This window comes from Heterostelium album (assembly GCF_000004825.1).
Source record: "Heterostelium album PN500 unplaced genomic scaffold PPL_scaffold10, whole genome shotgun sequence".
Classification (NCBI taxonomy): Eukaryota; Evosea; class Eumycetozoa; order Acytosteliales; family Acytosteliaceae; genus Heterostelium; species Heterostelium album.
In genome coordinates this window covers 1-12,692 of record NW_008805072.1, presented here as the reverse complement: position 1 = coordinate 12,692, position 12,692 = coordinate 1, and the positions used below count along the sequence as shown (strand labels likewise).

Here is a 12,692-nt window from a genome sequence, read left to right as displayed (position 1 = left end):
AAATGGATGAAAATTAAAAATAAAAACATTCTTATGAGGGACCATTTTTTTAAGAATCTCTCAAATTTTAAAAAACTATCTTTGATAGACATGATGTTACTTCCTCATAGAAGTTTTTGGGACCCGCCCCAAAAGCCTCTTGATCTCACATTGCACAAAAAAGGAAATCGAAACTTAGATTGGATTTTACAAAATATCTGTAAAGTGGAAAAAATCATTATTATGGGTGGTATTTTATGTTTGTTTTGATTTTTATTGAATTTTGTTTTACTATGAATCAAAGATGGTTAAGATTATTAAAGTATATCATGTCTACAAATTAGATCTAGTTGATCTTAGATTATATAAAATCTTGAATCTATTGTTGTGTTGTTGTTCCCATGTCTTCGATTGTTTAGCTAAAGTTATGGTTTTTTTTTTATTTTATTTGATTTATGTTTACAAGCAAGAGCCAGTTTTGTTTTGCATTTAACACCTGCAATGATTTTGAAAACATTCATTTGATAAAATATAGAAGAATGTTCAAAATGAACATAAATACAAATAGAATCGAGAAAACAGATAGATTAATCAATGGAAAGAATGTATTGAAATTTATTAATTATGAATTTATTGATCTAACAGTTTTAGTTCATAATCATTTGAAAGATAAAGAAAATGAACAACACACAAATATCATATTAATCGGAAATATTAAAACTAATGATGAGATAGTAATACCAGATACTGTCGATACTCAATATCAATTAATATTAATAGATTCATTTTCACCCTTAAATCTATCGATACTTTTAAACAAATCAGAATCATACACAATCAATACTCAAAAAAGTCAATTCAAAGACACGTTTGACTTTTTCAAACAAAGACACATCATTAATAACATTCAATATCATTCAATATCAAGATTTACAAACAGTAATAATATCAATGATGTATATTTAGTGTGTGGTACTGATGATCATATAGCTTTTTATAAAAGATTGGTAAGATCATTTTTCAAAGTAATTAATCAATTGACAATCATAAAACTAACAAAATCAATTCAAAAGTATGTTTATAAAGCGATAAACTATAAAGATAATCAGAAATCTTATGAAAGAGCTGAGAATGAAATCAAAGCAATGAAATTACTCAAAGATAATTGGAGATTTGTTCAACTTGTTGACTATCATCATGATAAACACAATCAAATCTTTCATATCATCACTTATTATTGTAAAGGTGGTGATCTTACTCAAAAGTATAAACTTTTAACTGATCTAAATCTGTAAGAATAAAAAATAAAATTCTAGAACAATTGAGATATTAATTTAATATTTCATATTGAACATAAAAATAGGATCTTTGAAGAATCAGATATTAGTCGATATATTTCAGAACTTTTCAATATTCTTTTGGATCTTGATAAACATGGAATTGTTCATTGTGACATTCAACCATCAAATATATTCATTGGCAATGATTCTTATGGTACTTTGATTCTTGGTGATTTTGGATGTTGTAAATTCATTGATCAATCAACAATCATTGAATATCAAGATACAAAAGTATTTATTGAGCCACCTGTTGTCATAACAAGTGTTTCAAATTCGAAAGAAATATCATATCCAACTATCGATATAGATCCAAACACACTTATAAATGCAACTCGTGGAACAATTGGTTATATTTCACCAGTATGTATATTCTATTAATTGATTATTAAATATATTTTAAACCAAATCAAAATTATAATTACAATTAGGAAGCAATGAACAGACAATATGCACAATCATGTGACATCTTTTCAATTGGATCAACAATTCTCAAATTATTATGTTGGTAAATACTCGAATAATCATTTTTAAAATATTATTATCAATCAGATATTAACTCTGTATTTTTGAATATTTAAATTGATCAGTCATCAAGATGATCGAAATAATCATCAAATATTCCAAACTGCTGGTGAAATTAAGATTTCAGAATGCAGATATTCAAAAAAATTTATTGAGTTTATTCATCTATTGTTGGATCAGAGTCCAAAGAATAGAGAATCATTGAATCAATTATTAAACCAATATATTGAAACCATCACCAATCAACATTCAATTACATTCAATTTAAATACTACATTCAAAAATAGATCAGAAAATATCACTGAAATCAAATTTGGTGATGAATTTAATCAACCTTTGCAATCTAATTCACTCCCTCCAAATCTGACATCATTATCATTTGGATCTAAATTCAATCAAATATTATCAGTTGGTGTGTTACCTGAATCACTGAAATCATTATCATTTGGATATGAATTCAATCAAATATTATCAGTCAGTGTGTTACCTAAATCAATTTCATCACTCATTATTGGTGGAGTACAAAAAGACTCGGTGAGTCAAAGCAAATTAGCTTTAAATTTAAAAATTCTTGAAATTTATGATGATGGTTATAGACACAAAATAACAACATTCAAATTGACAAATTCTCAAGATTCACTTTCATTTATCAAAGAATTCTATCCAGAATATTATTCAACACACAATCTATCAAAGATCAGTGATTACATTGTCGATTCTCAGAACAATCAAATCAAAGGAGAATACATCATTGCTCTACTTTTAACAGAATAGAAATATCATTTTGAAATAAAGACCGACATGACCCCGGACTACAGCCCGATCATGGGCCTGTCGCCGGTACACAACTACTACCTGGACGCCGGCTGGGGCACCTGGGAAACAAATTTTGATTATTCAAAAGAAAATAAAAGAATCGATAAACATTTTCTTAATTACATTTAACATCTTTGTTTATCAGTCATTTTTCTTCTTCTTATTGATGTGATGTCCCTCATTCATCATAATTACTAGATACTTTGTTAGAGAGTTGAATTTTATTTTATATCTTTTTTTATCTTCAATGAATTGAATGAATCCTTTTACGTCGCGAATTGATCGTCCTGGTCTTTGAGAAGTTTTGACGGCAGAGTAGTGAATAACTTAATTTAGAAACAACCAATATAATTTAATTATCATTTGCTTCTGTTGTTTTAAGATATTACTTATTTAATTGACTAGATTAATTTAATTAATTAATTGACCATTACTATTAATGTTGTCATTTGTTGGCTGGGGAATATTACTACTATTGTTTAATGGGTACTAGCATTGCCTTGGCGGCTAGAGAGTTGAAATAGATTATATAAATATTATTAGAAAAATTTTTATGTTATTAATATTAATTGTTAATCATACGGTAAAATGACAGACCAACCGAACATCCAACCGACACAACCACAACGACCACAACCACGATAACTAATAGGTCAACAACATCTATTAATCAAATCACCATCACAAACGAATTAACAAAGGGCGATCTCGAAAACAACAATAATAATATCAATGATTCTGCCAATGAAGATCAACCGGTCACCACCTATTCCCACAGATCACTCCTATTAATTCCCGTCAAAACCCATTACCAACCGATCTTTTCCAATCTAGTCTAGCGCAGTCTAAACTACCGATCTCCTCTGCCATCATACTAAACCCCTTTGGATGGAAAACACTGATACTCTGTTCTTGTATAATGTTGTCATAACTAGACTTAGATCTTCTATAGATATCAACTTATATTAGTATAATATTCACTAGGTGTAGTGTAAATATGTATATATATCTATAAATTGGTCGACAATTTAAATGGTAATAAGTCTCAATCTGTATCTCATTGCATATTCTCTCTCTGGTCAAAAGGTTGCAAATGCAGAATACCGACCACGCCCCGATCCATGATTTGCTCAATTGCAGAGCAAAGGCTACTTCTCCTTCACCACTGACAATGGTGTCTATCTTCCTCGTAATTTACTTCGCCCGAAGACTCATTCAGTCTGTTCTCAGAGAGCAACTTGATACCCCACTCAAACGTTGGGCACATGAGATCGTCACACTTCTGACAGACCTATCCAATTGGAATAATTATAATTGGGAGCGATTTTGCGTACTGATGGAGCTCTGCAAGACATTCCCTCACATTCAACAATTAGATCCGTCTTCTAACTCTGCCATTACACTCGGTGATCACTTTCGGAATGCCCTCTTTGCAGACGCAAGGACTAATGATCTCCAAATCAATCTCCAGCATTCCAACCTACACAAGGATGTCATTTCCCGGGAGACTCATTCTACTTCCCATTCTCAGACTTTATCTATCCAGACTCAGACAATGACAAAGGTGCTGTGTGATCTGACAATGTACAGCATTCGACTCTCGCAGTTCAGTCTATTCCAGTAGTCTCTGACGTCAATTCAATAAAGACAATATTCCACCATCAAAACCCTCATTCTAATCCTATCTCACAATCCAATCACTCTCCACTCACATCCTTCCCTCAACTCCAATTGTGATTGAATACAAATATTCAAGGATGATACTAAACAAAGCCTAAAGGTGAGATAATTCCAATTCTTGTATTGATAGCGGGTCCAATAACCAAAAAAAAAACATCAAAATTAAATAATTTAATATCTTTTTATTGATGAGATACTATTAATTGATATTATACAAAAAAAGAAGAAGAAAGTCGATTTCCAAGAGAATAATTTAAAAAGGTATTATTATTGTTCTTCTTCATCGATGGATGCAGTACTATTTGATAGAACATTGTTGTTTGATAATAGTGTTGCACCGGTTTCCACAAAGAGTAAACCATCGCCACTCAGTGAGGCATCGGTCATTGAGATGAATTGTGGTTGATTTCGTTTGGCTAGATGTCTTCTTGTGAAGAATATCACTGCACCAACGACAACCACCGTTGCGACCATCGCCAGCGATGCACCAAGAATGATCTTGGTAGCAGTTCCTTTGGAACCCTCTTCATTTGGATCGATAACAACGGCGGTCTTACAAACACCATCACCACCACACACTCCACACGAATCGAATACCATCTTTGAATGAGGAATACCATCGCAACCTGCACAAGTACCATTTCCACCACATACACCACAAACATCGAAAACACCATCACAAACTAAGTTATAATAATAATCGATGATTGATTCATTAGTTAATTAGGTTATAATTATATTACTCAATATTAATTACTTACTTTTACATGAAGATTGAATTTCTTCTATTGATTTCAATCCGTGGGTACAATGATAGGTAAAGTCATATTGATCTTTGGCGCAAGTTCCACCACGATTGATACAGTCGGCACCGCATTTAACTTTTTGATATTCACAGAATTCACCGTAACGATCTGGTGCACAGTGACACTTTCCATTGCAGCAACCACCATGACCTGAACATCCTTTGACAGTGCAATCGGAATCGCTTGGTGCATAGTTGAGTGCATCGAATGTATTAAGAATTCCATAGCCTTTGTAGATATCTGGTGATGTACTTTGGGAGGCAGTAGCGGTGATTGCTTGGTATACTTGTTGAGGAGTCCAAGTTGGATTCTTTTGCATTACAAGTGCAATCGATCCGGCAGCCAAAGGGCATGAGAAACTAGTTCCAGACATATGACTGTAGCAGACATTGCACTTGGCATCGGCAACATAGTTATTGAGACCGAGTGCTGTGATATCCGGTTTGACACGACCGTCTGAAGATGGTCCAGTAGATGAAAAGAATGTTGCTTTACCAACTGAATCGATTGCACCAACAGAGATAACATTGATTCCATCGGCTGGAGCACCAATTCCTTTGTAACCATCGTTTCCTGCTGAGGAGACTACAACCATTCCTTTGGAGACAGCCTTGTCGGCTGCTTTGGTAATGGTTGCATAGGTACCATTCATATCGTAATATTTATACCATTGGGTGTAACCGAGTGAAGATGAAACCAGTTCTGCACCGTGAGCTTCTCCCCATTCGATTCCACTCACCCAGTAGTCTTCCTCCTGTTGTCTTTCATCACTGACGTCTTCAGTCTTGGCGAGCAGGAAATGTGCTTTATAGGCAGGTCCAACCATTACACCTGGATTGTAACCGGCAATAGTTGAAAGAGTAGCTGTTCCATGAATATTTTGTCTGTCTCCAAACGGCGATGTTACATTGGTAGCGTTGTTGATGAAATCATAAGTTGCAAGAATCGAGAGATTCTTAAACACCTCATGAGAAGTCAAGAAACCGGAATCCAAAATCAAAATAACCAAACCGTTTCCATCAAGTCCGAGATCGTGTGCAGCGACTGCATTCACTTGTTTAATGCTATTGTAAGTGTTGTTGTAGAAATCTTCCAACTCTGTAGAGAGTGTTCTTCTCTGTTTCCAATTGCCTGCATCGACAACATTGTCAGCTTTCATTATCAACTGTTCATCCAGTTCTTTCTGTTCAAAGTCGGATTTGGTGTCTGGAGCCATCGAGAACTTGCGAACCAAATCGATTTTCTCGACAAAAGGCATTGCAGTGATACAGCTGAGAATCTGATTGATCAACTTCTCCTTGTGTTGTTCAGAGTCGTGGATATCGACATCGATTGAAACAGAGATGGAATTCATCCATTTCGAACGTTGGTGAACAGACAGATAATCATTGTTATCGAGCCGACCACATTTCTCAACGGCATTGACTAGTGATTGTTGGACTGGCAGATCATCGATGTCCAACCCAATCTTCTGAGCACGTCTGCTTCTACGATCGATAGCACGCTCAGTGATATCCAAGAGTTTCGATGCCACCTGTAAATTCTGGTGACTTATATCGATTTGATCGGCTTGATGTCCATCTTTATTATAGTTTTTCGAATTGAAAAACACCCATAGCTTGTGTGATTCTTTCTCCTCCTCGCCAAAGTAATGATGCACTGGTATTGCTATCTTACTAGACATTCCCAACGGATCGGAATGTAATTTATAACTTGCACCAAAACATAATCCAATAAATAAGAATAAAAATACAAATATATTATTATTGATTTTATATTTTATCATTATTAATAAAATCTATATATATAAATAAATATAAAAATAAAAACTGTTTTTAATTAAATTGAATTAGAATAAATATAAACTATTATTTGATTAAATTTAGTATTTATATTTGAACAAAACAATGATGATTTGGTTGGTGAATGATGAAATTTCTTTCAATGAGTGAATTCAAATAACAAATACTATTATATCTTCTTGTCCAGAGACCCTCTAAAGGAAACTAAAACAATATAGAAAACATGCAATTCGTGACTAAACCTAAATCGGTCATTGGAAATAAGAGGGAGAACACAGGTTAGTATGCTAGGATCTGTGGTTGGTCTGAGTTTTCAATATGATACGATATGATGGGATATTAATTTATTGGATTTATTAAAATATTGATGTTAAGTGTTTCTCTCTCTATATATTTTTATTATTCTATTTTTTATTGTGATTTAATATTAAAGTAGTTGTTGAAGAGTAGTAGAGTTATTATCGAAATGGAAATATATTAAATTTCGTGTTTTTCATATTTATAATTATAAATTAAATAATTTTAGTTGTTCGAATTGGATTGGAGTATAGTATAGATGTTGCTTTTAATAATATGCAAAGGGTGTTTATTTTCCCTTCACACCCTAAATAACAAAACAAAACAAAACAAAACACAACAAGACAACAAACTTTTCTAATACTTTTATTTTATTTAAAATTATCTCTTTAGAATAAACTAAAATAAATTTATTTAATTAAAATTGATGTATCAAAATATTATTTATGGTCTAATTTGAAAGTATTCTCCACAACCATGGTGTTAATTAAAAAAAAAAACACAAATTCAACCTTTCTTTAAAAATTAATATAAATAAACCAAAACCATATAAATAAACAGATATTATTATTATTATTTGTTTAAAATAGTTGTGTTGAATAAAAATGAATGAATTAAAAATATATTAACGACCATTTATTAAATAATGTTGTGTTTGTGGTTTTGATTGAAAATAGTGTTAAAACAATTGGATGGTAAACATATTTAACACAACCACATTATATTATTTTTGTATTGTTTTGAAAAAACATCAATTCTACAAAAATAGATCTATGAGATTGCTAAAAAACTAAACACTATTCAGATTCTAAACTTTGAACTTCCAAAAAAAAACTAACCTTATTTTAACTGATATCAGACATCTAAATAAATAAATACTAAAAAACTAATAAAGATTTTTTTTATTTACTTATAAATAAATGTTAACTACTATTAATATTTTTTTTTGTGAAATACTTGTCTTGTTGTTGTCTCTCCTCCTTATGTCTTCATTCTTCACTTCCCTTTCCCCCTTTAATGTGAATGTGGTTCTAAAAAGAAATATCCATTTTAGAAAATCTTTGTTATTAAATGGTTAAAGTTTGGATGAGTGAAACATTGTACCAATATAAACTGAAAAGACATTGTTGATCAAAAAATATAATTGATCGAAATGACACAACACGCCCCTACAAAAAGGCATGTTTATCAATTGACATTTGGTGATGGGCTTTTAGTGTTTGATTGTTTTGTTTTTTTTGTTTTTGTCCATGAACAAACAATTTTTGTTTTTATTAATAATAAATCTTGTACAAAAATAAATTAAAACTTTTTTCTGTTTTTTTTGTTTTTTTTTTTCATTTAAATTTTGGGATACTTAAAATTATTTTTGGATTTTTGCATTTGGTGAATGGAGTGGAGCGGAGTGGAAAGATAGTTTAATTGATCTACATTTATATTGTTTTGTTTTTGTTTTCTTTAATATTTTTGTTTTTTGTTTTGTTTTGTTTTGTTTTTTAGTATGGAGTGTATCTTGAGTGTCGTGAGGGAGGTGGGTATTTGTGTGAACCTCTTTCAAGAGGTGGTGCGGCATAGTAGGGTGGATAACCAACTTCGTAACCTTTCATTGCGGCTGCAGCGGCTGCCGAGGGTGGCACCATGTAAGGATAGGGTGGATCCATTGGATTTCGAACGGATTTCACTGAGGGATAGTCGTAACCGCTGCCACCGACACCACGATGTGTCGAGGTGGATCCACGACGCAATGTCTCTGGTGGTGGATAGGCAAACGGTGTGTAGTACTCTGGGTACAACATGAATGAGTAGTCGTAGCCCGATAATGCGTAGCTGTTGTCGGCGAAACGGTGTTTCTGCTTCGGTTGACCCCAGGTAAGCGAGATCGTCTTGCCTTGGAAATCGATACCGCTCTGTGAGTAGCGATCCATGAGATTCTTGGCGTCCTCTATGGTGTTGCAATAGATAAAGGCGTGTCCCAACGGCACCTTCTTCTGCATATCCAGAGGCACTACGATCTTCTCGACCGACTTGACACCCAATTGCTTACGCAGCACATCACCTTCATCTTGACTCTTAATACCTCTGGCAAACAAAACCTTTGTAGATGGTAGTTTATCATCGTTACCACTGTTTTTGTTTAGTAAAGAAGATTAATAATCAGTTAGTACTTATTATCATAACAACTTGTTTTATACAATTATTATTGCACCTACGACTTTTTAGTTAAAGAAGCAGTATATTTAGATTTTTGAATTAATTTAATTGCTTTGATTGTGGTATCGTGATCTTTGAAGTGTGCCCATCCATATTGTTTGGAAGGACCATCAAATTCAAATGTTTTAATTGTACACTATATAGTAAGATGAAAAGATATAAAGTAAGTAAGTTAACTATAGATTGATAGATAGATAGTTAGTTAGTGGTTGATATACTTACACCAGAGATATCCTCCAACTCCATCTTTATCTCACGTTCATTTAAATCTTTTGGTAGGTGACCGATGTATAATGTGTTATTGGTGTTGGCTTGTGTGATCTTTACTTTTTGACTATTGTTTGATTATAATTTGTAGGTTATTCGATCAAACGATATGATGATTATTATTGTTTTGACATATATAATATAGAATATTATTATTAATGATTAATTATTAGTATTAGTATTTTATTTTTATTTTATTATATTATATTTATATATTTTGATCTCATTATTAAGTTATCTCATATTATTTTATTAAACTCTTTTTTTAATTAATATTATGATATTGACAAGTAGTAAGTGATTAATGATTAATGATTAGGATAATACTATTCATTATTAATGATTAATGATTAACTATCGATTGATTTATTAATTAACAATTGATTGTTACTATTAATGATTAATGATTTTAGATATTGTTGTTTATCGATAAAGATATATTATATTATATTGCTATGTATTGTATTTTTTTTGTTTTTGTAATTATTATTATTGTTGTTGTTATTGTTATTGTTATTAATGATTAATCATATCATATGTTAACATAAACATATTGATAATAATGAAACAAATAAACTAACAAAACAACACATACAAACAAACATATTATTAACTAACTAGTAAATAAACTCATATAAATTGTTTAACTATATAAATACTCAATAAATATAATATTGATAGTATAAATAAAAATAAATATAAATATATAGTTATATTATAATGATACTGTACATTTTACCAGAAATAGAATCTCTAAATGCAGGAGGATTTGGAAAATCAACTGCTCTACAACAATCTGCCATACTATAAAACTTTACAAAACCATAACCTTTAGTCTCTCCCGAGTGTTTGTTCTTTACAACAATTGCTTCGGCTACCTCTGCAATCTTTGAAAACTCTTCTTTTAACATTGCATCGGTAACTCCTCTTGCAATATCACTCTATAAACGATCGCATATTTATAAATATTATTAATATATCTAATATCTTTATATTTTTGTAATATCTTTTTTTTTTTTTTTTTGATTTATTTAAACTTACAACAAATACACCATAATCATTTTCTTTTGAAGCCATCATTATTATTACTTTTTAAAAATATATATTATTTTATAAATAAATTAATGATTTATTTATAAAATAATCTAAGATCTAGTTAAAAATGTAAAAAAACGAAAAATATAAAAATATAAAAAAATATAAAAAACCAATTAAATAAATAAAGAAATATATTAATAAGTTATATCAATCAATGAATATATTAGCATGTGAATAACCTTTGAAGTTAATGAATAACAAAAAAAATAACACACATTGCCAACTGAAAATTTTGATTTTTGAAATTTTTTGTGTTGAAATGAACTTCGAACTTTGAGTTGGTTATTAATTATTATTATTAAATACATGTTTATTATTATTAAATGTTTGTTTTATTGAGTTGTTGTTGTTGTTGTTGTTGTACTTGTTGTTGAAGTAGTTGTAGTTGTTGAAGTTGTTGTTTCCATTTCAATATCATCTGATTGTTGTTGTTGTTGTTGTTGTTTGTTGGTGACTATGGTCGGTGTGTAACTAAAGAGATTGTCCAGTAGAATGGTTCTCTGTGACGGTACCAGTGGGAGTACGCGACTGATGAGCAGGTTCTGAAGGAGTAGCTTCGAGCGGTGTACTTTTGTGAGGTTGTGTAGGAGGAGTGCTACGAGTTCGATCGATTTCACGAATTGCAGTGAATCGGCGACGTTGTTGAATCGGTGATTCTGCACAAACTGCACCAGTATCGACGATACCTCCTCGACGAACGCTTTGATCTCTTGCACGCGACGACGGTCTTTGGAGAGGGCGTCGTTCACGTCTGCCAGCAGATCGACCAAGACACGCGACTTGTTACGGTCGGCGACGTCGCCGATGGCGGCACCGGGCAGGTGCGTGAGGAGTTCGCGTATCTCTGTGCGCTCGGCTTGCTCGGTGACCGCACAACTAAACATGATTCGCAGGAATTCCAACCATTGCTCACTGCTCTTCAGTGCCAGGTGTTGTTTGAAGTGGTCGACAACGACGTTGACCAACAAGTACTTGGCACGCTCATTGTCGAGTGACTCCAACAGTGTTGTAATCCTATCAAAGATGTCATCGTCATTCTCCTCACTCAGTATAACAATAACAGATTCCAACACCTTATCATCTTTAATCACCTTTAGATTCAAATAGTCGAGTGCTCTTTGTTTATAAACTGAATAGCTAATTGGTTCTTTCTTATCTATATTTGTAAATGCATTTACAAATTGTGGTTGTGAAGTTGTTTGTTGTTGTTGTTGTTGTTGTATTGTTATTTGTAATGGATTATTATTATTATTATTACTATTTAATTGTTGATTGTTTGTATTTGATGTTTGTTGTTGTTGTTGTATATTATTATTATTTATATTATTTGTAAGTAATTGTTGATCTTGTTGAGCTCTATTATAAAATAGTGCAACTATCCAAATATAAATTGAAACAATTAAATCTTTTATATTCATTTTTGTGTATATCAACCAGTTAATTAATTGACTGCGAAACAAAGTGATTGCTCTTTAAATTAAAATTTCATTTATTTTTTTAAAATTTTTTTTTATTGCAACTTTTGGCAATTAGAATAGTTTTTATACATTATCTTACTTTTTATAAAGGAATGAATATTATTATTTCATTTTTTTAATCATAACTCTATTTATCACGAAAAAATACGATTTTAATTTATCAGATTATTTAGTTTTAGTTTTCTAATTATTTTTATATATAGACATTTCTTTGACTATTTTTAAACCCTGAACAGTATTTTTTGCCAATCCAAAAAAAGAAATTTCCCAAAATTTTAAGGGTTTTTGCAGATTAATTAATAATATTCTGGAATGAAATTCATGAATTAAACACTGAACATTAATTGATCTTCAAATCAATGAGATAAATAAAAATATTCAAAGTAAAAAATATTT

At 31.3% G+C, this 12,692-nt stretch overlaps 4 protein-coding genes across 4 annotated transcripts; 1 reads left to right on the top strand and 3 right to left on the bottom strand.

Moving 5' to 3' along the window:
- Nucleotides 1-272: 272 nt before the first annotated feature.
- PPL_12036 (uncharacterized protein) lies at nucleotides 273-2,615 on the top strand (the record flags this gene model as incomplete). Its single annotated transcript, XM_020582781.1, has 5 exons — nucleotides 273-301; nucleotides 515-1,270; nucleotides 1,343-1,679; nucleotides 1,748-1,824; nucleotides 1,907-2,615. The coding sequence occupies 5 exons, from the start codon at nucleotides 273-275 to the stop codon at nucleotides 2,613-2,615; spliced, it is 1,908 nt and encodes a 635-aa protein (XP_020429562.1).
- Nucleotides 2,616-4,604: 1,989 nt separating this feature from the next.
- PPL_12035 (uncharacterized protein) lies at nucleotides 4,605-10,800 on the bottom strand (the record flags this gene model as incomplete). Its single annotated transcript, XM_020582780.1, has 9 exons — nucleotides 4,605-5,020; nucleotides 5,099-6,941; nucleotides 7,113-7,139; nucleotides 8,835-9,069; nucleotides 9,268-9,366; nucleotides 9,453-9,589; nucleotides 9,676-9,779; nucleotides 10,460-10,661; nucleotides 10,762-10,800. The coding sequence occupies 9 exons, from the start codon at nucleotides 10,798-10,800 to the stop codon at nucleotides 4,605-4,607; spliced, it is 3,102 nt and encodes a 1,033-aa protein (XP_020429561.1).
- A 350-nt stretch (nucleotides 10,801-11,150) lies between these two features.
- On the bottom strand, nucleotides 11,151-11,225 carry PPL_12034 (uncharacterized protein; the record flags this gene model as incomplete). The annotated part of the gene is made up of 1 exon (XM_077398173.1): nucleotides 11,151-11,225. The coding sequence occupies one exon, from the start codon at nucleotides 11,223-11,225 to the stop codon at nucleotides 11,151-11,153; it is 75 nt and encodes a 24-aa protein (XP_077254263.1).
- A 64-nt stretch (nucleotides 11,226-11,289) lies between these two features.
- PPL_12033 (uncharacterized protein) lies at nucleotides 11,290-12,236 on the bottom strand (the record flags this gene model as incomplete). The annotated part of the gene is made up of 2 exons (XM_020582779.1): nucleotides 11,290-11,569; nucleotides 11,791-12,236. 2 exons carry the CDS (start codon nucleotides 12,234-12,236, stop codon nucleotides 11,290-11,292), a joined length of 726 nt encoding a protein of 241 aa, XP_020429560.1.
- Between the last annotated feature and the right edge of the window lie 456 nt (nucleotides 12,237-12,692).